Genomic DNA, 25,688 nt, shown 5'->3' with positions numbered 1-25,688 from the left:
GTGGTTTTGAAGATTTTATTGTTGCACATGTATAATGTATTCCTAACTTCTGTTTGCATCGTAGTTGAATATGAATGTTTTATCAGGGTAAAACATAATTTAATGTTACAGTTTATTTGAAACAGGCAAAGGCACATGCTTATTTTAAAAATCAGTTTGTATTTACAGAGGAGTGTGGCCCCTGGGTCAAATGTCACTGCGGCAACACCAGACAGACATATGAAACCTTCAGTAGAAGTGAATAAATTACAAAAGAAACGGTGTAGGCTTCCGATTTAGCCTGTGCAAAGACCTATACTTAAAATGCAGTGGTATAAAAAAAAAAGTCAAAACATTGCATGTAGAATTTCTGTAAAAATATAAAGTATATATTTTACATTTCTGCACAGTAGAATGAGGGGTTTGTTCAAACCATTTCACCGCTGTACAAAAATATGACTGATTTGATAGCTGATTGAACAAACTATTGCACCAGACCCTCTATCTCTTCTTTAAAAGCTTCTGGATACCCCAGAGCCTGAAGGAACTCTGCAGAGTCCGACATTCATTTTCTCTTTTCATGCTGGAAAATTGCACCTCTGAGGTGACAACAATTAGATAAAACAATCATTGCTTGATGTGGGAACTTGATAAAACTTTTTTTTAATATACAAATACTTCAGTAATGAAGGGTGTAAGCCTGTAAACTACAGTACAAGAGTTATTTTTCACACTTCATCATGATACTCTAACATTTTTACATCACTGTAGCAAAAAGGGTTTACTAAACCAGCTGAAATCTCAAAGTTAATTAGGTGGCACACATTTGAGGGCTTTGCTTAATGTAAAAGACCCTTCTCACCAGGATGATGTCAAAATATTGTTTGTAAATGACCTAAACCAGAAAATGAAAAAAGATCCCAGACCAGTTCAGCATAAAATACTTGACAGTAACAAATGCAAAAAGCAGTTTTTTTTTGCTGTAAATAAATCACAATCTTGCTGGTGTAACCGGATCAGGTACAAACATTTGGCTGACAATCAGCACTTTAAAACAATTACACTATATATCTTTTCCTCCTATGATTAAAGATAAAAGGTAATAATGCAAGCTCCTGCACTGCCGTCACATCATAGCAAGACATATAAAAGGTTTGAGTCCTACAAGTAGCAGCCACAGTTTTAGTAACAACAGACATTAAGACGCTGCAAGCTATTCTGAAAAAAAAAAAAGTGGCAATGAAAATCAATTAAAATCAAAATTCACTGCTTAATAGGCCAACAAATCAGCTTCAGAAACTTTGGTAAAAGCGATGGTCATTGAGATGTTTGTTAACATTCGTAGTTTAAGACAAACGTGGACATTATTTTAAATGAGATTTTAAATCTATGCAAACTGGGAAATGATTAATAGCTTTTTTGACAACTGACAGAAAAAAGGTTTGGTAATATGTATCAGCAGCCATAGTAGACAACTCTTTTTTTCTTTTAATCTTGTTTTAATACAGCAGCCAGGTTTATTTTATCCATTTAGAGTGCATGGCACTACTTTTCAGCCCACCATGCTGAAATGTTTGTGGTCTACCGGGTCTTAAAGTTAATGCCTTTAAGTGCAGAAGAAGATATTCAAGTATGCAAAAAACATAAAAAGGTGCTTGTCTACAATGGCTGCACAAGTCATTGCCACTTAAAGGATTAACTAATGCACAGAGATGACATGGCATGGTTTTGGAAATGCGTTCTTAAAAACTTATCATTGTTTCCATTGTAAATCAAAAGTAAAAATATCAATTCTTTTTTTTTTGCCACAAATAGGTTTGTGGTTTTTAATGATTCATTGAAAACAGATTCTCTGTCTAACAGAGGTAAAAAATACATATATGTGTATATATATAGTTTTTGTAGAATTTCAGTTTCCCCCCGGTTGCCATTTTGACAAAAATGTTTGACATTTTTTGTCAAAATGGCTTATGTCTGTCAGTAATTCACCCCATCATCTCATGTTGCGTCTGGCCCCAGCACATTGGTGGTTATAAGCTCCCAGTGACGTTCCTGGCCACGGCCCAGGCTGGAAACTCTGTCAGATTGAAGAGGGGAACCCCCCAAGTGGTGATGGCCAACATAACCACTGCCACACCAATCAGATTCACCCCGAAACCCGCTTTCACCTGGAGATGAAGAAATGAAAATAAGATCCAAAGATCAAGGCATAAACTGAAGGTGAACAGACTGTGAGAGTTAAAAAACAAATATTGGTTTTAGATTCATCAAGTGTTAAGAAATAAAACAAACCATTATTCTTTTCTTTACAAACAGAGATCTGACATGCTGTACCCTTAAGCCTTTTGATGCTGCAGGTGCAGAAAGAGTGCATGTGCGTGCATGTGTGTCGTACCATGTCGCTGATCTGCACGTGGCCGTAACTGAAGACGATGGCATTGGGGGGGTTCCCCACTGGAAGCATGACCCCAAATGACACGCACATTGTGGAGGGGATCAGAGTGTGGAGGGGGTTGATGAGCAAAGTCTCTGACTGGATTGTGGGATGAGGAAGGAAATTTCCACAAAAGAGAGAGAAGATGAAAGAAGAATGAGGGAGGAAACAGTATTGGAACAGGGAGTGAAAGACAATAAGAAGAAGTGGTTGGTGATGGAAGGAATCACGACGACAAGTCACATTAAGTAAAGATGAAGAAAGAACATTAAGGAAAGAGGAGATATGAGGAAGAGCGGGGTGGAGGGTGAACAAGACAGAAGGAAATATTATGAGATCACCTGAGAGTTACAGTTTTAGCAACACTTTAAAAAACACGTCACACTTTCAGGGTCAGGCTTTCTTGACAGGAATATTGAAGCAGTTCTCCACATGGGGGAAGCATAGTCTAAGTCTTGTAGTGCATGTAAGTGTAGAATACTGAGCTCTTATAAAATAAAAAATAAAAAAACAGCAAAATCAGTCATTTTCCATTAAAACTGTAGAGAAAATTAATCGTTTAAAGATAAAGGTATGCATTGTTTTAGAACTCCTGTCTTGACTCAGAGCTACACGGAAAGCATTACTTTAAACAGGGATCACCAACTCTAGACCTCTTGTGCCAGTGCATTGCAGGTTTTAGATGTTGCAATCACCTAATTCAGGTGATATGGTTCTCCAACAGCTTGTTGTCAAGTTCTGCACAAACCTCTTAATGACCCAGTGATTTGAGTCAGGTGTGTTGCATCAGAAAAACATTTAAAACCTGCAGGATACTAGCCCTAGAGATCCAGAGTTAGTGATTCCTGCTGTAAATGTCTCTGATGAGCTGTAACTTACAGGTTGAACTCACCAAAATCTTCCTTGTCACTACCCTACATATATAAAAAAAACATTTTGTGGAAATGTGTTTGAAAGATACAAATTTAATTTATTTATTAAGACATAAATACAGAAGTTAAAAAGACAAAGGTTAGATTATTTGTTCCCCAGTTTTGCTCATTAAATTGATCTACCTTTCCTTCTGCATGGATGCACTTTGTGCAGGTAAAACGATGGGACAGATGCAGCTGTCGCAATGAACTCAACTGTGTGGTACTCATATTAGGAGGATTAGGTACCCTGGGATTTTATCCACAGAAGGAAACCGTGCATTGTTGGTCTTTCATGTCCATCCTCTTTTAATTTCCCATTGCAATGTCCATAATAGTAAAACATTGCTTCATGTAAATATACTATGCAAATTATCAAATAGCCCACCAGCCAATCCTTAAGCTTTAAGTTCTGTTTCATGTCTTATTTAATACTCCGGTATAAATAACATTGTGTATTTTATACTCTAATATGTGATGGCACATTATTATGAAGTATTATGAAACCACTGTTAGCAAATGTTGGCTAATGTTGCTAACTCACCAGCACAATAGCTCAAGTCTCCACTGACTCTCCTCAAAACACAAATCTATTCTATATTTCTCCTAATTCTCATCCTATCATGGTCTTTATGATACAGATCGGGTTCAAATTAATGAGATGGTGGCCTAGCATTTACATTTGTTCTACATTTCAAGTCTCAAAATTCCTGTGTTTGTTCATATTTTTCATTGTTAGTCATTCTAACTTAGCTGCTTTTGTCACGCTACATTTTTTAAAAAAGTGACACAAAACAGATACCAAAACAAGTGAAAATGTTATTGTGGTGCACATAGGCATGTTTTTCAAAGCCCATGTTTTCCTACATATTTAGACACTTTAACGGGTCTATTGACTGTAGTTGCACTTCAAGTATCAAGCTAGAGCAGTGTCGTCACTTCATACAAAACAAGACGATGAGGCAAAACTGCTCAAATTGATTTGTGTAAAGTACACAAAATATTCCACAAACCACTTCTGAGGCTCTCAAAGCAACATTTTGCATAATTTTTCCTCTAATCAAAACGAATTGAAAGTGTCAGAAAACAGGTGGTAGTCCAAGTGTGAAGAGTAATGACATTTGTCACCTAGACTTTGTCAGATGTAGAGTCTTGTTCGGGTAAAACAAAAAACATATATGTGCTTGTGTTCAAACATGTTAAACTTTAAATTAAGCCAGCTCACCATTTCTGCTTGTACTCAGTCTTATAAGCTATTAGCTATGTTGAAAAGATGATGGATACCACTTCAGTGATTAAGTGCACGAGCATGTGTTGCAAAATATCAGTGCATTCTTTTGCAGTGCAAACTTATATAGAAAGTATATATAAATGGTTTGCCAAACAGAGACGATGGCCACTTAACAAGCTGTTTTAGCACTACTCAGCAATGATTACTTGATGTAGTTTCGTGTTTCAATAGTAGAAAAGGGTGTGTCAAATGTGGCATTTTTCAAACCTGCATATTACATTAACTCAACAGTTGTATTTACTGTAGATAGAAAGATATACGCAAATGATTTAATTTGATCAGAATGATTGCTTTTCTTCATTTTGATGTCTTCCAAATTACAGAAAGACCAAAAGCAAGAATCTTGATCACCTTTCCAATCTTCACATATTTAAACACATTTTTTGTAATTATGGATGAATAATTAGGCTTTGCTCAAAATGCATTCTGCATTCTCATCTTCACTACTCCAGACCACACTTTATCTGATATTTGTCACGACTGATAATGATGACAAAGTTTTGAGAGAAAGTATGTGAGGGAGAGTGTGTCGTACCAGTGCTGACAGGATGGGCAAGAAGACCGTAAGAGTTGCAGGGTTGGAGGCGAACTCTGTGACTGCTGACACCAGCAGGCAGGCCAGCAGGGTGACTGCCCAGGGAGGAAGACCACTCATGGGCTCCAGCTGTCTGCCAATCCACACTGACAAGCCTGACACCTGCAAACACACAATATAGAGAGTCCATCACTCCATGTTAATGACTTTTTTAGTTTTTGTACATGACTTGTTTAGTTATTTACTAATAAAATCGGCCCACTTCTCCCCTAAATGCAGCTGTAACACAGGCACTGATGTCCTGATAATTATAAGAAGGGTTAAAAAAGAAAATTAAAATATCCAAGCTCACTCCTTAAATTTCTCCAGCTGGACATTTGCTAGTACAGTAAAACTTCACAGACAAATGTGCTTCTAACCTTGCAGCCAGCTGCAAGCGCATAGCCTCCTCCCACCAGGATGACAATCTCCCATGGCATCAGTCTCTGAAAGTCCTTCCAAGTGATCATGGGCGCAAGAGGATCAGACCCAGAATCATCATCTAAGGATTGAAAGCCAGAGGGAGATAACATTTAGGATACCTGGAATTGTTAGGACAACACATGCTTCCTATTCACAATTAATACGGAAATTTCATGGTTACCGCGTATGTGCATGCAGAAGGACGATAAGATGGATTTCATCATTTGTACTTGTCTACAAAGATCCACTGAGCAGATTTTCACCATGAATTTGGCATCATGTTTCTGACAGTAAGATGATTTCTATTTATTTATTTTAATATGTTACTTTATAGATGCAACATTTTTGGATGATTTACTGGGAAGATCCTACTAATATTGGTTAAAATACAAACCAAAGTGTGTATTAATTTATTATTTCAAATGTCATTCTTTTAATAGTGTGATTTTTCAAGCAAATTACATATTGGCTATATTTTGTGGACATGTTCAAAACTGCTCAGACTGTTTGTAAACAAGCAATAAATTCATATAAATTCATTACAGAAGGGAACCATTACACTTAGTTTGATTAAAGTTCTGTATATTAAAAACAGAATGATTAAAAAAAACAAAAAACTCTGTAAGGACCATAAAATATCTACATTTTCTAAAGGAAGAATTGCTTAATTAACCACTAAATATAATTACAATTAAATTCATGGATCCCTTTATGAACTGACCTTATGTTAACACAATTATTACAGTTTAGACTGATGTGGATTAGGTTAGGCTGAACTGGATATAACTGCCGTGAGCTCACGATGGCGTGAATTGGCGCTGTACAAATAAAGCTGAACTGAACTAAGGTGAGAACATGTAGAATAGCTTGCAGTAATTTGCATGTCTGAACTACATCTATGAGTTCTCCAGGTTATGGTGTTTTGAGGTCAGTATTACTGATGTGGGTCAGTGCAGAAGTGTCCCGTGCTCAGCGCTGAGACTGGTCTGTGAAATTCAATAAATGTCTGATATTCTCCCCCCCGCCCTTTCTTTGGAAACATTACACAGGCCCGGAAAACACCAGTGTGTTAAGCTGAACTGTCTTTTTTTTCCCCTAAAGCAGAGATTTCTAAATCTGGACCATACAAGAAATATATAGAGGTTGGCAACTCAAACACGAGCCCCAGAAAACTAGGGCAGTTTGGAGGATGTAGCTTTTTTACTAATTTGGACATTAAAAGAATCCTGTCATGGTGTGACTGACTTATTGAGGTCAACAAACACATAAAAAACACTGTCTTATCTGTGCCATTAAGTTAGAGTGTTTTTTTTTCTAATTAACCAGGTAATTAGGGAATTAAAGCAGCTGTAAATTTCTTCCTGAAGTGAAACTGAATGCAAATGACTGACCTGAGTTACTACAGACAGGGGAAGAGGAGGAGAAGGGTCGCCTGGCAGGGATGAGGAAGAGCAGGAAGCCCAGAAGAACAGACACTGTCGCATCAGTTCTGTAACCCTTCCTGAAAAGGAAAACATGCATAAATTTAACACAGATACAAAAAAAAGAACACTATTAAAATACTTGAATTTATTGTAAACAATTAAGTTCATTATAAATTATTCTGGTGCTAATTTGTGCACGTTTTATGTTTGAGAGGATTTGTGTTTGGCAATGAGCTACAGACAGTAAAGCAATCACTAACACTCCTTTGCATTTGTGGTCGTGTTGCATCATTGTCAGAACCTACTTTTCAAAGAGAGACGTCCAGCCGGGCACGAAACCGGGCTCTCTGGTAAACCACAACAGAGTCATCAGGATGAAGAAGACACCTGTCACCACCTCAGGATAGCTGGGACACACACAGACACAAACCATCAAAAATATGTCAGCAACAATTACATGAGTGACAACATAACTTTTAACATATTATCATATCTGGATTTGTCATACCAGTACACAACACACACACAGAGACACATACACAGTATATATATATATATATATCTATATATATATATATATATAGATATATATACAGGGCACTGCAAACCATTTGATCTTTATCAGACTTTGTTCCAGTCAGGTTGAATAATACTTCTTATTTATTTACTTTTATTGTGCAATGTACAGGTGACTTATTGCAATGATATACAGTACTGTATTCAGTGGGACTGAAAGCAACTGAACATTTTATTTAATACAGAGTCTTTGATTTGATAAGGAGTCTTTTTCCTTGGCAAGGCTGCTTTTTGTGTAGTGGCATTACATGAATACAGTTACAATGAATGGGCCTGAATTGGAAAGAACTGGATTACTTTTGTTTGTGGATTATAATTCATCAGCTTCAAATGCATCTTAATCAGTTAGACTGACATTTTTCAGACTTAACTGAATTACACTGAATTGATGATAATGAATGTCATAGAACTGGATTCAACAGGATTATATAGAGTGATATAGAATTTGATGATACAGCACTTATTTGTCATTGTTGGATGTGATGCATTTAATAAATTTACACAACCGACTGAATCGAACCAAACTGGGTAACAATAATTAGGATACAACAGGTTTATAATAAACTGGATTTAAACAGTTGTACTGAATTTAATCATAATGAATCAGAATGAATTTGATTACATTTGTTTAATTGAAATGGATTATAATACACTGGCTTGAAATGCATTTTAATGAATTGGGCTGAATTTTTATGGATTTAAATGAATGATACTGAGCTGATTTTACTGAATTTCATAGAGCAGGGTTACGATGGATGAGATGCTAGTCAAATCGTTTAATTGGACTTTATTGAACTGGCTGAACTGTATCAAAATGCACTGTTTTTAAGTGGTCCAATATGACTTCTGGTGGAAATTTGCTACCATATAAACAAACTCAACTGAGTTAAAGGATATTCAGTGTGTATGTAGTAGTACAAATCAAGAAATTATAGTCACATGCAGTTGGGGAACACACACCTGATAGGTCCCAGTTTTGCATACTCCTCCTGAATCCTCCTCTCTGACATCATCTCCCTCCTGGTTTTGCGTTTTTTACTCAGCGAGCATGTTTCTCTGAAGCTAAACACACAGCAAAAACATCAACTTCATCCACATGGGGTACTGGATGGTGCCAGCACAGACCGAGGGATTATCATGAGTCCATAATGATAAGATATAAACATGGATAAGCCACCATAATCACACACCTGGATATGACCACAAACAGGACAAACAGACTATGCAACACACACCAAAACTCTCATGCATACTCACTTGCAGCCAAGGAAGAGGAAGTGCAGCCACAGCCAGGTGAGGACCAGCATGATGATGGCGATAGGGAAGCTGAAGATGAACCATGTGCCAAAGTTTATCACCTTTGCATCTGGATAACGACTGAAAAGAGAAAGACAGGCAGGCTGTCATAGGTTGTTGAATAATGCAGCTCAGAAAGGACTTTGTATCAGGAAAGAAACTGATAGGATACGGTTTCAGAAGCCACGTGTTTCTTAAGTAATACTGGCACACACACCTATCAATTGTCTTCATTGACCATTTGATTACAGCATAAGTCACATGGATTTGACTTTAACATGCAGCATATTTAAGTTTAAATACTACATATATATCTTTAAAGGGTGAACCTTGTCACCAGTGACAGCTCTAACACTGATGCAAGCGGGATTTTATCAGGATTAAAAATAATAATTTAACCCCCATCAGTTGCTCCTTTTAACCCTGACATGGCCACGTGTGTTTGCTTTGACGGACAGCTGTTGTCATTTTTGTCGTCTTATCTATGCAGGAGCAAAGCTTACCCTCCACATGATAAGGGGTGGAGTCAGTGGGAGTGTCAATTCTTTAAGCCAGTGCAGTGAAACCCACAGACATGAGCAAAGTATGACCTGGTGCACTACTGTAGAGAAGCTGTAATCTAACAGGTCACAGAAACCCACAAAATTCAGACTCAGTAATTATGTTTGAATCAAGAGAACACACAAGCTTTTTTGTAATGCCTTTCTACAATTTTAGTGCAGGTAACCATTATAAAGCTAATTATTCCCACAACCCCACTCTTTTAAGAATATAGCAAATGCATTTTCATAAACTATTTCTTTCACATTGGCAGCTGTAGAGGATTTTGTGGCGTCAACATGCAGTTCCTCAACTGGCCTCTTGAGGCTGCTCCCAAAAATTTATAAAACTCCACTTTCTTGTTCAGAAAATCTTTTTCTCTTCATGACAAAACGTGTAAGACTTTCTATTTAACTTTCTATTATACGCCTATGTGCTTTAAGTTTTACATAACCAAAGACATATTAGTGACGTGTGTAAAGTTGAAGACTTCAGATAGCTAGTTGGTAAACAAATGGTAGTAGGACAAAAAACAAAATAATAATAATAAAAAACAAAACATCAGATTCCATCACTTTTGCACATTGTTTGACTCAAAATCCAACATATATTTTGGTGGATTTTTTTCCCACCTGGACTAATACTTGTTCCTTGTAATATCATATAAGGATTACAAATACTACCACACACGCAAACACACTCCCAGAACCAAAACCTGACCTTTGTCCACTCAGCTTTGACATGAAGGAAACCATTCTGTGGGGCTTAGAGCTGCGGCTGGAGGAAATCGGCTCTATTAGAACTGCAGAGCCTGATTAGTTTTATCTCAAACCTTGCATGGGCCCTGGATCCAGATTTAACAAATTATTCCAGTTCAACATGCACAGCTGCCAAGGCATCACTAAAACTGTACAAATATTTGCTGTCATCCTGAGCAGGATTTTAAGTTTATTTGATTAAAGGGGCTTTTAAGGTTATTTTAAATATATCAGATTATGGCGGTTATAAAGTAATAAACACCACAAAGTTGGACATAACACTTATGAAATAGCTAAACTATTGGGGAGACCAACAGCCAATGACACAATAATACATGGAGAACAAAAATATATTATTATAGTTAAGGAATAGCTCATTAGACACTTTAAGGATTAAATGGACTTGAAACTTCTAACATTTACTGCATGTTTGAAAAGCCAAATGTGTTATCCAACTTTCAATTAGTGACATTTACTCTAAAAATTCTGATCAAACAAGTGAATTTACAAAAGGTTGTAAAATAGCTGCATATACTGTACCTTTGTATTACCCTTGTTAAACATTCCTGTTAAAGTTTATCATGTCTGATTGCATGCAAGACAGCACTTGTTCACGCAGTGTATGGGTATGTATGTGAACCTACGTGTTAAACTGCTCAGCAAAGATGAGGTTGGTTGACGTGCCGGTGATGGTGATGAGACCTCCGATGGTTGCAGCATATGTAATGCTGAGTGAGAGGCATTTACAAATCATGTGATCCCTCTTGGTGGGATACTGGGAGTCTCTCCTTGCCTTCACTCGCTTCACATTTGGGATCTCAACTTCAACCTAAGAGAGAATGAGAAAAATTCTATAATTGAATAAATGGTGTTACATAAACTGAGCAGTGAGGAGGGGTGTCTTAGTATCTCATCGGCCTCCCCACTGTACCATGTTATTAACCTGTGGCAGGTGTCCATTGGTTTGTCTTACGAATGTCTTGTTCAAAACCGGCTGTAAACCGAAGCCATTTACCTCACCAGTCTGTCCCTGAGGACAGTTGAAAGACATACAGGAAAAAAGTCACCAACAGTGTTTTTTTTTTCTATTTGTTGCAAATTTTTTTTTTAACTTCTGTCTATTCTACAGAAATAGCCTAAATGTCTTACCTCACTAAGTGTGTGAAGCTCCTGTTTAGCACAGTCATTCCTGTGGGGGAAAAAATAAGAGAAAATGAAGGTAACACAAATTAAAAATGAAAGTAAAAATAACTTTTAATATTTAATTTTAAATGAAGAAGATATTAGATTGTTTAAAAATGGTAAAATGTTCCATAAGAAGGGTTCAAAGTCTGCAAAGAAATTGTTTTGTCATAAAATGGACATAGTTTGCGGTATTGTTGTGTTTTTGGTCTTGTTTGGTCTTATTCTTATTTTTTCTTCCTTTTCTGCTCTCTCACACTCCCAGATTCAGTTTACTAATCATCACACCTGCCTTGTGTTACTCATTACCTTCCAGTTTAATTATAAACCCATGTTTCATTCATCCTTTGTCAGACCCTGGTCTTCATCTTTGTGTTAGTCTTACTTTTTATGTCCTTGTTAAGTTTTTATTCTGTTTATTTTGCCTTGGACTTTAAAATGATGGTTCTGGACTTTTTGCCACGGCAGTACAATATATTCCGTTAATAAAAGTTTATTTTTATCTTCCCTGCTTCTGGGTCCTCACTAGCACTGCTACGCATGTCACACAGAGGGTAAATAATGCTGCAACAAATCAGTCCAATATGAAGCCATAGAGCTACAGTAAGCATGATTTTTAATTATTTTTGGTTATTTTATACTGTATTGTTCCTGAAGCATTTTCATCAACTGACATTTTTCTAAAAGTGAAACAGAATTTTATACAAACTGATAAAACTGTGCTTAAAGGTCGATGTCTGTAGCTATACTATAGAGAAAGAAATATAAATATCTGAAACTAAACATGCCTGTACTGTATTTTTTCATCAGTTTGGTGTGTGATAGTGTGAGTTTGGTTTGCTATGAGCTTTCAGACTAGATTACTGAATACTTACACTCATAATAACATGTTTCAGGCTTGTTGGCTTTATAAATTTACATTTGCATAGTAGCTTGAAGCTATAGGAAAGATCTTAATTATAATAAACCCCACACAAGAGAGAGGTGGAAACTCCATAATGTGAAACCAGCTGCTATTAGAACATATAAATTTACTAAAAAGGAAATGCTGATCAAAGCATTTCATACAATTTTAAAGTCTTACAAATTTGTGAAATAAGGTCATCACATGAAACAACATAGGAAACTTCTTTAATTTTATGAAAGTGGTGTTTGTAATGTTTATTTGTAATGTCAAAGCTGTGTTCAGTGTGGATTGATGGCTTCTACAGGTTGACTGGAGAGGTTTAAAAATGTTAGATGGGATTAAATTTAATTTAATTTTTAAGCAGTTTTTAAGCAGTTTGGAAAAAATAACCATAGAGAACTGAGAATGAAACTAGAAGGAAGTAAGTTAGCGAGATCGAAGGATAAATAAACACAACATATGTACCGTTCGTTTCGATAGAACATCTCCAGCTCTTTCTTGTCCAGGTTCTCTTGTTTGTTTGAGACGGCTGCAGTAAAAAACAATCAACACGGTGTTTACATCTGCACCCAACCATCTTCGTCGTCTCATGTGACTGGTGGGGCAAGCGTTGCTGCAAACATCTGTTTAATGAGCATCTTTCTACGGTAAAGCTGGGGTAGTTTAATGACAGAGAAGGACGTACCACTTTCATCCTCAGAGGCGTCCACTGTTTCCGAGTCATCGTGGCTGTCAGCCAGACCGGTGCAGATGAGCTGCTGAAGAACGGCCTCAGCTATGGGCATCACCATGGCAGTGGTGGATGTGTTGCTGAGCCACATGGACAGAAACACTGTACAGCACATGAAGCCCAGCACCAACCTGGAAGAGAAAAATGGTTGCTAATGCAGGAAATATATTTGTGTTTCCTCAGGATTTTGTGTGTGTGTGTGGGATGCTCACATGCCAGGCTTTGCCCCTGCAATCATCACCATGCGCAGAGCGATGCGTTTGTGCAGGTTCCACTTCTCTATGGAGGCTGCCAGGCAGATGACTCCCATCAGCAGCAGAGTTGTGTCTTTACAGTATTCTGCTGCCACCTGAACACACAAGGGCACAACAATTCAAACCTTTATTCCAATACCAGTTATATTTATAAAGTCAGCGCTGTCCTTTTAGGATAATAAACCAAATGAGATCTGAGCAGAAAGGAAGGAGTCATGGGGAGGTTTTGGCTTTTTCCTTCTTCATCTACTTCATCCTCTCTTATTTAAACCAGCACTTACAGTTTGCTGTTTCTTCATCTTAATCTGCTCCACTTCCCACCCACTGGGTTCATTACCAGCAGCATTGTATAAGCCCACAGCGCCTCACCTCTCACCTAATAAAAACAGCCACATTTCTTCCAGCTGGGCTGCTTTACTGGGAATTGCATGAATGTTGTTTCAATACACTGCAAGGGGTATCACAAGCTGGGACAAAAGTGCACAGACACCCTGATAACCTGCTGGTGACAATGTATGCAGACATGAATTTCTTCAAGATTAAAAGTATTGTTGATTGTCAAACTTGAAGGTCTGAGGCTGTATTATAGTAGTTTTTTCTGTTACACTATAGCACTCAAATAAATAAATAAAAAAAACTACGGAAGCTGAAAAGCAACTTCTTGCATGATGAAAATAAAAATAAAATTTTAAAAAAAGCAATGCAAGAGAAGTAAGAATGTGTCCAAGACCCAACAGCTGCCTCACAATGAGAACTCTGTTTGTTATCCCATCTAAGGTTCCTGCAGACCGGTTAAAAGAATTAGTAAAGATTAAAATATTTAAATTCTTAGTGCTGCTAAATATAATTTTTTAGCAATGAGGCATCAGTTCCAGATTTTTTCCTTAGTGTAATTGGCACTGTATTCATATATAATACAGATTATCCTGAAATGTTTTCAGCTCATTTTTAAACTCAGTTTCAAATCATTAGTTTGAACTTTAAAGCCAAAATCTCTCAGCTCCCAGTAATATAAAATATCAACTAGAATGCCCTCCTGAAATCTGATTTCCAGCTCAGAAAGCCAGAGGAACCTTAGCCCGGACTTCAAAATCCAACATTGCTGTTCTGGACATAAAAGCACTAATAAACAGTTTTATTATTATTATTATTATTATTTTATTTGTCTTTATTTTTGCATGCCTGTCACATAGCATTGTCAAGTCTATCATTCAGTTTATTGCTATAGTGTTTGTGTTGCACAAAAGTCTCTGATTCTTTGTTATCAACCCTGTTACCAATCAACTAAAATAGTTTAGCTGGGGAGGAAATCCTACTGGTTTCTGACTTACAACTTAGTTGTAATGTCATTCCCAGCCCTGAAACTGACTTTGAAGGCACAACAAACTTCACAAAACAAGTTTTATAAATGAGCTACTGAATTTAAACTTGCACAACCGATAAAACTGAGTGCACCATAGTAGTCCAGATTTTTGTTGCATAAAGATTTCTGCTGTTATATTAATGAAACACCAGCAAATGCCACTTACTGCAGCGTTAACAGGCAGCTTCCTATCCTTTCTTTAAACAATGCTTGGTCACATGAGGCATAGAGTTAACAGTTTATGTAAGACTAATAAAAAGATTAAGAAAAGGAAAGTAAAACAAATTAAGTGAGAATGACACTATTAGCTGTTATTATATATTTTGTATGCATATAGTCAAATATAGAAGAGCACCAAGGACCATTGCTGGGTAACAACAAGGAGCTTTACGTGAATATGTTTTTCTACACGCTCCATAAAGTTTTGGCTGATGAAACCTCTACAACTAAGTAAAGATGCCTTTAGTTTGAACTGACACAAAATAGTAACACTGCATTGCAAAAAAACATAAAAAAAATCACACAGGTCTGAGAAACATGCAGGCAGACCTAAATTCTTGGACAAAAACACCCTTTCACCTAGATTCTTTCTGATCTGGATTTATTGTACATCTGCACATACAGCAAGCTGATCAGCAGATTATAACATGCTCAGGAAACTATAGATTTAAAAATTCAGGACAGTATTACTGTTAGTCTGCTTTGCCCCAGTTATTATGTCTGAACCTTTACAAGTATGTCTACTTTCTTTCCCTTCTTATACTTTCTTACACTTTTCTTATAGTCTCACTAACATACATGTAATAGAAACATTTCTCAACATGCCAAAAACCAAAAAACAGTCCATGATATTAAATTGTGAGACAGCAAAATATTTCTACCTGTTGGCAAAATTGGTGGGTATTCTTGTAAAATGACAGGAATTGTAACTTCTGAATATATTTTGTGACATGAAGTCTTAAGTATCAACATTTATCATATTCTAAACATGTACTTTTAACTCCAAACCTCATGCATTTGGAAACTGAGAACACATTTAATAAGAAAGAAAAATGTTGGGACGATAGGCAGAAAGGTGTAGTGTTGTGCTGGAGGTAACTTAAAACTGGGGCTGCGTTGGGGGAAAGTAATAAAAATATATTTGTATAATTTTGGAGCCTGTATTATAAAATTACAATGTTAAGAACTGCAGACTATCCTGTAAGATCAGGCGTTTTTGTCATCATTAATTGTATAACTTGTCTCATTTTTTAAAATAAGTTTCAAGGGAAAGTCAAGTCAATGTCTGCCGAAGCGTGGAGCTGTCACCCAAATAAAAAAAGTTTGGTATCACGTAATAACATGATATGGTCCCTATCTTTTTTATTTAGGTGACAGCCCGTTTTATCCAACAAATGTTTCAAAATTAATTGAATGGAAAGGCAAGTTACATTTATTTATTTATTATATACCACTTATTCAAGTTAAGGGGAAAATATACATAACAATTTTTGGTAACACTTTACTTGAATGGGTGTGCATAAGACTGACATAACGCTGTCATAATCATGACATGACACCTTTCATGGACATGAATGAATGCTTATGACAGTTGTCATTAAGGGTCAATCGGTAAATTATGACACTTTTGATGCAGAGTTGACATTGTTTAAGATGTCTTTGTTATGACAACTTGACATTAACCAAGACTACATAACCTGTCATGAATATGACAAAGCAGACCTAGTTGTCAAGCTTAAAAAATATTTAGTTTTGTAACTTAACATGACACTAAACTATCATATATGGTTTGTTTTGACATTAGCTGTTATGACACAATTATAAACTGTCGTCACAGCTGATGTCAAAACAAAACATATATGATAGTTTAGTGTCATGTTAAGTTACAAAACTAAATATTTTTTAAGCTTGACAACTAGGTCTGCTTTGTCATATTCATGACAGGTTATGTGGTCTTGGTTAATGTCAAGTTGTCATAACAAAGACATCTTAAACAATGTCAACTCTGCATCAAAAGTGTCATAATTTACCGATTGACCCTTAATGACAACTGTCATAAGCATTCATTCATGTCCATGAAAGGTGTCATGTCATGATTATGACAGCGTTATGTCAGTCTTATGCACACCCATTCAAGTAAAGTGTTACCCAATTTTTTTATTTTATTTATTTTTTATTATTATTATTTTTTTAATTTCCAATGGCTTTTTGGTCAGTTGATCAAGATTTCTCAAGTTTCACTATTGTTTAGTGGAGTGTATTTGTTTACACAATATGTTTAACACAATTGTTTTGTGTGTGTGTGTGTGTTATTTTTAATATCTTGTGTATCAAAATCTTATTTTTTACCACAAACTGTCAGAACAACATCAAAGTGTAAAACTTACAGGGTTCTCCTGTGAAATTTAGTTATATATCCATAAACATAAGTACCCTAATACTGTGATTAAATTCCCCGAAAAAGAAACCAACTGTCCTGCTAGTAACTACCAGACAAAGTCCAGAGTGGAAAGACAAACACATAGCTAGCTAATGAACCTGACCTATTTCAATACAGTTGGTCCAAACAAAATTAGAGCTACAAAAACAGTGGACAAAAATTTGCCAAAAGAAATTAAATTAGTCAAAAATTGATGATAGCTACTGAAGCTACCGTTAATTTTTTATACATTTTTTAAAAATACAATTATGACCAGTTTGAAACAAATTAGTTTGAAAAAAAGACCAAAAGCAGCAAATAAAATAGGCAAACAAATGAAAAGGAAAACTATAAAATAACTGATCAACGTGACATGGTTTTTTTTTTTACTTAATGCTATAATTTGGCTTTTTAGCTTTGTGTTCTTTACTAAAAATAAAAAATTATTACTATATTTGCTCTATTAAATTTGCAAACTCAGCAGGAGCTCAGAGAGTTTGTCTAAAGAGCTGAAACATCAAATAGTCAGCTGTAAATACGAGTAGACTCACCTCACTGGATTTTAGCACTCCAAAGAGTGGGTAGAGAAAGGCTGGGACCAGGGCAGCAGCACCCAGAGGAACAGCCTCGGACACCCAGTAGACTGCCGTCACCATCAACACATATGCACAACATGCCTCCTGTAAACCAAAGCAGGCAAACCTTAAACCCCCAGACAGCAGACAGCACAAAAATCAGCTGTGACATTTGCAATCACATTCAACACACACAGAAAATACATGTTTTCTTATAATATTATGTTATATTACACATTTAAGTCACAGTGGTATGTAGGCTTGTTGGGCTTCTACCAAGTGAGAAGATCAAATTAAGTTCAGGATTTTAGATACATTCTGACATCATACAAAAAGCTGAATATCCCCCATTTTTTGTGACTAGTGTAGTTCTATGTCTTAACCCTCAAAAATCCACCAACTCGACCCTCGTAGACCACAATTTGGTCTATGTGTTGACAGGAAATCCCCAACAGTGAGTTCCATATCAGTTTTTGGCCGTCCTTATGACAAAAACAAGTGGATAAAAACATGCATAATATCACACAAATACACATATCAGTGTATTAATCTGGGAATGGTTATGTAATATAAACATACCAGCCACTTATACCACTCTGTTGCAAAACCAATGGGCTTAGTGACAGGCGCTCCAGCAATTAAAAACTAAAGGCAAATCTCGTGACATTTGTTAAGACCTCATAAAAATTACCAGGAGTTTCGTTCACTTCTTAGAGCGGACGCTCACGTTGCAGGAGAATGTTGTTGCTTACATTACAACTGCTCATTTCAGGCCAGTTTTAGTCTTTAAAAAAAAAACAATTAAATGAAACAAACGTGCCGGAACTGTTGCACATGTTGTTCACAATGTTTTAACAAGGAGTTTTAGTATAAATCTTTTGTTTAGTTGTGCCTCTTAGCATTAAACATAAGCAGTTCCTGCCATTGTCACATGCTTAGTGAGCCTGTAGTACTTTTATGTAAGACGAACATTCAGAATAACATCTTGCCAATAATAGGTCAGTTTATCTCAAATTAATTAACCCAGTGGGCGGGGGGACCATGGGGTTCCAGTATGAAACGTGTCCAGACCAGCTGAAAACTCACAAACATTCAAACCACTTTAAATCACCTGCTCAGTGTTACAAACACTTGAAACTGGAGCAGGCTTAAAACGCATCTTTCAAGTTCCATTTAATTTTCTTAAATTAAGATAAATTCTGACATTATTATGGATACATGAGCTTATGTGTGAATGTGAAGGTTTCTCCATTCAAGCTACTTGTCTTCTCAGTCCAGTATTTTAACATTGTAGTCCTCACAAGTGTGTTCGTGGACAGAGAAGACAAGTGATTTGAGTGGAGAGTGAAAGAGGCCATCTACATCACAGCAGAGAAACCTTCACTTAACAGAAGAGAGGACTGAGATATTACCTCTCCCCCACCCTCATTTGCATCTTTTCAGCTATTCCTAGGAAATTGAAAACTAATCAAACTTCGTCTCAAGTAAAACTATAGACAATGACCACTTTAACAAGACCTCAGGTGAGTTAAGAGTCTCAGTGATGGTCGTAGGTGGTCAGTGGTTTCACATGTTACCTATGTGAAACCTCTGGATGACAACCTCTGGATAATCTTTGGATATGGATACATTTGTTTTTACTCCCTTGTGAAAATGTCTGTTTGGTTTAAACTATTTTTGGTTTGGTGATTTGAAAGAACACATTTCTTATTCAATTACGCAATCTTGAGTTAATAATAAATAAATCAATCTTAAATCTGCAAATTTCTGCAGTTTATTCCAGCAACATTTCTGAATCATATTTTAAAAAGGAAGCTGATGCTTTAAAGTGATAACACTGAACCGAGTAGCAGTTCAGTAGTAGAAAAAGCATGATGAGTGACAATCAAAAGGCATTAAAAGGAAAAATGACCAAAGTTTAGCTATATTTATCTCTTAACATGAACTGTTTGGGCTCAAAGGCATCCTCACTAGAAAGATGTTACAAAAGTTGAAATCTCCTCAGACAGTTAAAAGTCTCCGACTCTAAAAGTTTTGCTCTTTGGCAGCTTGCCTTCCTCTGTGTTTAACCAACTGAGATAACTTAATTCTGACATTTCAAGGAACCTGCTTGCTAACAGGATTAAAGCAAAGAGGTTGAATGTTGATCTGTCAGTCACATTAACAACACTGAAAACAGGGAAAGAGATGTCACAAGAGAGGACTTTACAAATAGACAAGACAAATCAATAGTCACTGATCACTGAACATTTTATCAAAGGATACAGTCTCTACCACTCAAAGACTGCAACTTTAGCGAAATCTCCTAACCTTCCTTATCGTTTTCTTTGTTGCTGCGAGCTCTGTGATAATCAGACTTGAGATTTGTCAAGGAGAAGTCAATTCTGCTGGTGGAGGAAAAGACTGTGGCCCTGTTCTCACATGGTGCTAACATGCAACCTGACTGATCCCATCACAAGTGGACAGTGATGAAGCGTCTTAAGTGATCAATTGTGATCTAATCTCATTTGTTCTGTATGCAAAGTAGCCAATAGCCAAAAACACACAGTCAGCTGTCAGCTGAGCAACAAACTGGACATTATTAAATATACAGGTGTTTAGTGAGAAAGATATTTTGTGACCTGAACTGTAATAAGACATTTGAGACCTGCCTGATCTTCAGTTGTTCCAGTAGTTTTACATTTTTAATATGTTATGTAATAGATGGGATATAAGAGAAGTTAAGAATAAGTGATTTGTAAAAATAAAGCGCTCAGTGTCGGCACATCTTTGTTGACTCAAGACATACAGTATAGACAAACAAACTGCCTGTAATACATCAATCTGGTTATGTTGTTTATAACATCACAATGAAATAAATCAGCCTTTGGTTTTCAGGCTGCTTGAAGTAAAAAATTAAATTATTAGTTGCTGAAAATCTATCCTTGGCCACCACCGACCTGACTCAACCCTCACAAACAGTGGAATTTATTTAATCATGCCTATCAGTCATTTCAGAGGGTAAAAATTTTCCACAACGCGCTACAGTTCAACATATATAACAATGTCTGTCTAAAGGCCTATCGATTGTCTCATTAACCGTCTGTTATCCATGATCAGTTTAGGAAATGGACATGAAGAGACTTCTGAGAGACGTGATAACACCCATGAACACGCACAAGCTCTCAATCTGTGTGCTGACAGACCAACTTATTGTATGTCACCACATACAGATAATAAGTTCCACATTAGCCTTTGAACAAATGAAGGAGCTGCAGCATTAACATTATACCTACAATTAGGAGTCCCCTCTGAATCACCTCGTATATTAAACCTGAAAGCCATTATATAACTTTATTTTCAATATATTTCTGTAAAAACTCAACTCAAAAAGTTCTTCATTGTTTCCTTTTAATCTCTGGGAATATTTGGGATCATTTCTGGGAAGATGCCAGTCAGTCACATGAGTGTATTCTTTTCAACTCAGGTCAGTAACAGCTGGTGAGTTACGCCATTTTTATTTTTGCCAGGTCAGATGCAATTATTAAAGTGGTTTCTGATCCACCCAATGTGGTTGAATTTGTCTTTGAAACAGGCAAAAATCAGCTAAAGTAAAGGTATACATCCATTTTCCTTTTTTTTTTTTTAATATAAGTAACCGTTTTATTAATTTTATTTATGTTTCCATTCACCTTTTTTTGTTCACATCAAAAACAGCAGCAGAATCCTGGTAGCACACTCTCTGGCTTTTTTAAAACATAGGAAACAGATGCTTTAAGTCGAGGATGAGGAGGCTGTGAATTATTTAGTAGGTTTTTATCAGTTGAAGGAAACCTGTCTGAATCAAATGGAAACAACTGGAAACCCCTCCAGATGATTAGATATTTCATCCACAACCACAAATATCCACCTCAGGCACCACAACAAGAGTCAACTCATCCATTAATTCTGGAGATATTTCATTTTGAGCCAAAGCAGACAATTTTAAAACCAAAGCAAAGTTTAACATTACATTAACATTATATGCGGCTTCCCAGGAAACATACGTATAATGTTTTCAGAACGTAAGCAATAATTCACATCAGGATGCCTAATGACCAACGTGTATATCTGCCTCTTCTTCTTTGTCTCTGATGCATGTTTCTGCCTCTCTGACCTGCCCTGATTGCATCCTACAGATGTTCTGTTCTTCTGCAGCTGGACACAGTACCACTCCAAACACACACACTCACTTGGAAACACTGCCACATTCCTGACACAGCCTGAAGTCCCTGCTGTCGCAACAAATCCACGTGGGGGCCCAAATCCAACAAGTCGGTAGGTTGATTATGTAACTTAATTGCTTGGATTGTTTCTCTCTTTTTCTTTGTAGTTAAGTTTTTGTTCCTTTGTTCTTTCATGGCCTTATCCTGCGGCGCTGACTTGTGCCAAACATCTACTATGCTGCTGATATAACAGCTCTGATTGGCTAAAGGACAACTTAAGGGAATGTAACAGTTCCTTTGAATATTATTTGCAACACATAAACCTCTAACACAGAATGTCACATGTCATGAGGATGCTACCTGATCTGGAAAACATAAAAAAAAAGATACACCATGTGTTAACGATCACACCATCACAGATGTAGAAACACCTGTTAGTTCTTACTGCTTAACTAAGCAAGCGTTCATGACAGTCATTGTGAATAAATGTTGATAGTTTCGCTGTGTCAAAAATCACATTCAGCTAGTAATGACTGGAAATACATGTTGAGTTCTGATGGTTTGCAGCCAAATAAATAATTCCACGTTTTTTCCAACACCTAAGTCTCTTATTTTCTTAACTACTTTATCCTGGTTTTTGACCACCTTCCTATTTTACTCAAGCTCACGCAACCACCCACAAGTTTTAACACTGCTTTCATCCTAGGCATGAAATATTTGTGATTTAAAAGATTTTAACGTGGTCCTGCGATGGACTGACAAACTATTTGGGGTGTACCCTGCAGCTCACCTAGTAGCTGCTGGAGTAGCCAGCTGTAGCTCTAAATTCATAGCCAATCATAGAATGATTTGTGTACATTATCTCTGCAAAGGCCAACTCTGAGAAGGGAAACGGAACATAATTAGAGAGGTTGGAAAACAGACAGCTCAGGTGAGGACTCCAAAATGGCCATTTTAGCACCACCGATTCTCAAATGTCTCCAAATTGGAAGACCTCAGGAATAAAAGATTAAATGATTTAAAAGATTTTTCAGGCTAAAGGTGAACAAAAGCCATTAGATTACTAAAATAACTGCTGTGGAATATGTGTAGGTGGTACTCAACTAATCGGAAACACCAGTGCCAGTGAAACTACATTTTTGTTTTTGTAACCCTGCAACCTGCAAACCAGAAAGTGTTTGATGGATGTGACAGTGAATTCTTTTTTGTTCTTAGTTGTATGCAGCTTTCTTGTTTTTCCTCTTTACTTAATAAAGGTTTAGTTTGAAGAATGTAAGCATCCAGCAAAAAAGAAAAAAAAAATGAAAAAGTCCAAACTGAAACTTCCAGCCTCCCCCTTGGATGGATGCATGGATGGATGCATGGATGGATGGATAGATGGATAGATAGATAGATAGATAGATAGATAGATAGATAGATAGATAGATAGATAGATAGATAGATAGATAGATAGATAGATAGATAGATAGAACATGTGGACAGAAATCTGCTGCATTTTCTGATCTATTGAACATATTTTAATGTGATTCCACACAAATTGAAAAAAATTTATGAATGCTATATTGCAGTTCTTCAAACAGAGTTGAAATGTCAATTTTACACACTGAAACTTTAAAATGCTTTAATGCATATCTAAAATTTGAATCATTCTTTTAAGATAAAACTTCTAATGGTTGTGACATAAGCAACATTAATAAATATGCAATAAAAATGTGGGGACATGTCTGATTTTGTGGACTGGGTTAAGTATTTAAATGAGAACATTTTAAAAAATCGACAAGTTAATTATCTTTCAAAAAGAAAATTTATTCGATTTCAAATTAATTCATAATTTCTTTTTCCTTTATTTCATGGGACACAGAATTATCAAAGATTTAAGAATCTCTGGATCGCTGGCTTTTATTCTGGTTTTTAATCCAGTGCACCCTGATCTCTAAAGTAATTCACACTTTCAGGGCTTATGCATGTGCGCTTTTGTGACAAAATGTTCTCAGATCCAAGTTGTGCCTCTTATAAACGGCAGCTTTATATTTTCTGTAAAGACAAAGTTAGAGGTATGTGTAAGCCAAAAACATTTTAACCCTGCTTTCACTTGCAACAATTCTTTCCCCCTTTTTAAAAAAACATCATACTTTCTGAAAATATGTTATCATCATCAAACAAACATCACCAAATAACTGGCATCATTTATAACTACCTTTTTTAATTTGGATTATGAAATTAATAACCTGGCTTCACTTGACAAAACAGCAAGCTAAAATTAGTCAGGAACCTCTTTATTTCCTCACATAATATCTGCAAAATAGAGACAAAGCTTTGCTACCAGTAGCTTTTTTTCTTTTAAATTTCTTCTTTAAAGTTTATTTATAGTCCATTTGATGAGCAAATAAGGGAATAACCCATCAGATAATGTAAAATATTTAAATTAACAGCCATCCTTTGACAATAGTTGTGCTTCACTAGAGTTTTTCAGTGTGACCGAGTTTCTCCTTGTAAGCAATGAATAGAAGGATGGATAATTAATGTACATTCATGTGCAATCTCAGGTTTATCTGTATCACAGATACTCACAGACTAAATAAACTGCAGATGTCTGCTCCATGTTTAATTTACTTATTTTTTTTTAAATCAAATGTTTGTGATTGGCCAGACATTTGAATTTTTCTCCATTTCTCACATTTACATTCACATTTGGATAATAAGCATTTTTTTTTGAGCCAACCAAAACCAACAAGCAACTAATCAGCCCTGTTTTGGCAATGCAACACACACAATTTACCTTTAAAAACTGCTCTGTTTAGCAGATTAGCTAAACCTTGTTGTTTTCAACGCAACTTCCTCTGTGCAGATCTTTGATTTATTTTATTAAGCCAAACATGAGCTAAGACAACCTCCTTCACCTTTATTTATTTTTTATTTACACTGTTTCCCTTTTAGGGAAAATACTGATCTCAATCTCATCAACATGTGGTGACATCTCTCCTCCACTCTCCACACACAGGAGTCTGTTGGTGATTGGGACAGCCGGGGGACAAAGTATTCATCAAAATGGAAGACATTGTGCCTTTTTAATTGATTCTCTGAAATCCTTTGTCTCATTCTGTGTCTCTCTTACACAAACTATAATCCCAGGACTCAACAGCCTAAGCAGCAACCAAGAAATTAGTAATTGACTGGATATTTTGTTTAATGTAGGCAATTATTAAAGCTAAATTTTATGGTTTCTTGATATATCTAATAGCCCAAATAATTAACATAGTTATGATTTAGGACTTTTTTTCTTCTATCTATGCAATATTAAAGCTATCTCTGGTTTGGTAATTTTCTGACATATATTTGGGTCTTAAATGTTCTTTGACTGAGGATTTAAGTGAAATGCAGGTCATGCTGTAAGACGTTTACTTTATGTTTCGTGTCTATGTTTGTAGTAGAAAAAAAACATAATTTGTAATGTTTCTTGTACTCACGCTGGTTGGGTGGATAAGTGGAAGGGGAAGCAGCGCCAGTGGGATGAAAACCACAACAATCAATTTCCTCGCCTTCCACAGCTTCCTGAACAGATCCATCCTTGCTGCGGCCTCCAGCCTCATGGATGACCCGGAGCTCGGGGTCAGACCGGACACAACCAAATAGAACCGGTGAGGCACCAAGTGGCCGACGGAAGAGCCTCAAGCCACAACAACGGCAGAGCGTCGGGAAAAGAGCGAAGAGGGGGGATTGGAGGGAGCAGCTGGGCAAGGGGAACGTAAAGTTCTGTTTGGCTGTGCGTTTTTACGCACAGACTGAAAATGATTCCTGAGACTGAAACCCGCTCTTTTCTGGTGCGAGCTTAACTTTACATAAGGTTCCCCTTGCTCTGCTGTGGCTT

The 25,688-nt window shown here is 36.5% G+C and overlaps 1 protein-coding gene across 2 annotated transcripts; it reads right to left on the bottom strand.

Annotated features, from left to right (window-relative positions):
- Position 1: 1 nt before the first annotated feature.
- On the bottom strand, positions 2–25,688 carry slc13a4 (solute carrier family 13 member 4). 2 transcript variants are annotated; one of them, XM_041977881.1, is made up of 16 exons: positions 25,288–25,688; positions 17,613–17,741; positions 13,238–13,374; positions 12,981–13,156; positions 12,761–12,824; positions 11,356–11,395; positions 11,138–11,236; positions 10,851–11,035; positions 8,870–8,989; positions 8,573–8,674; positions 7,342–7,443; positions 7,004–7,113; positions 5,570–5,691; positions 5,151–5,312; positions 2,375–2,512; positions 2–2,147 (listed from the first exon to the last, which is right to left on the bottom strand). In XM_041977881.1, the coding sequence occupies exons 1-16, from the start codon at positions 25,408–25,410 to the stop codon at positions 2,010–2,012; spliced, it is 1,947 nt and encodes a 648-aa protein (XP_041833815.1). In that variant the 5' UTR covers positions 25,411–25,688; the 3' UTR covers positions 2–2,009. The 2 variants fall into 2 exon arrangements, with proteins under 2 accessions (XP_041833815.1, XP_041833816.1); XM_041977882.1 differs by having other exon boundaries at positions 11,150–11,236.

Source organism: Melanotaenia boesemani, chromosome 23 (genome assembly GCF_017639745.1).
Source record: "Melanotaenia boesemani isolate fMelBoe1 chromosome 23, fMelBoe1.pri, whole genome shotgun sequence".
NCBI lineage: Eukaryota > Metazoa > Chordata > Actinopteri > Atheriniformes > Melanotaeniidae > Melanotaenia > Melanotaenia boesemani.
The sequence above is the reverse complement of the archived record's forward strand: the minus strand, read 5'-3'. Positions and strand labels throughout refer to the sequence as shown.

Coding starts and splice junctions, on each gene's coding strand:
- slc13a4 (XM_041977881.1), bottom strand. CDS start 25,410: ATGAGGCTGGAGGCCGCAGCAAGGATGGATCTGTTCAGGAAGCTGTGG. Junction 11,396..12,760: donor ATGTTCTATCGAAACGAACG/GTACATATGTTG, acceptor TTTCCCCCACAG/GAATGACTGTGCTAAACAGG. Junction 5,313..5,569: donor CGCTTGCAGCTGGCTGCAAG/GTTAGAAGCACA, acceptor GTGTGTTTGCAG/GTGTCAGGCTTGTCAGTGTG.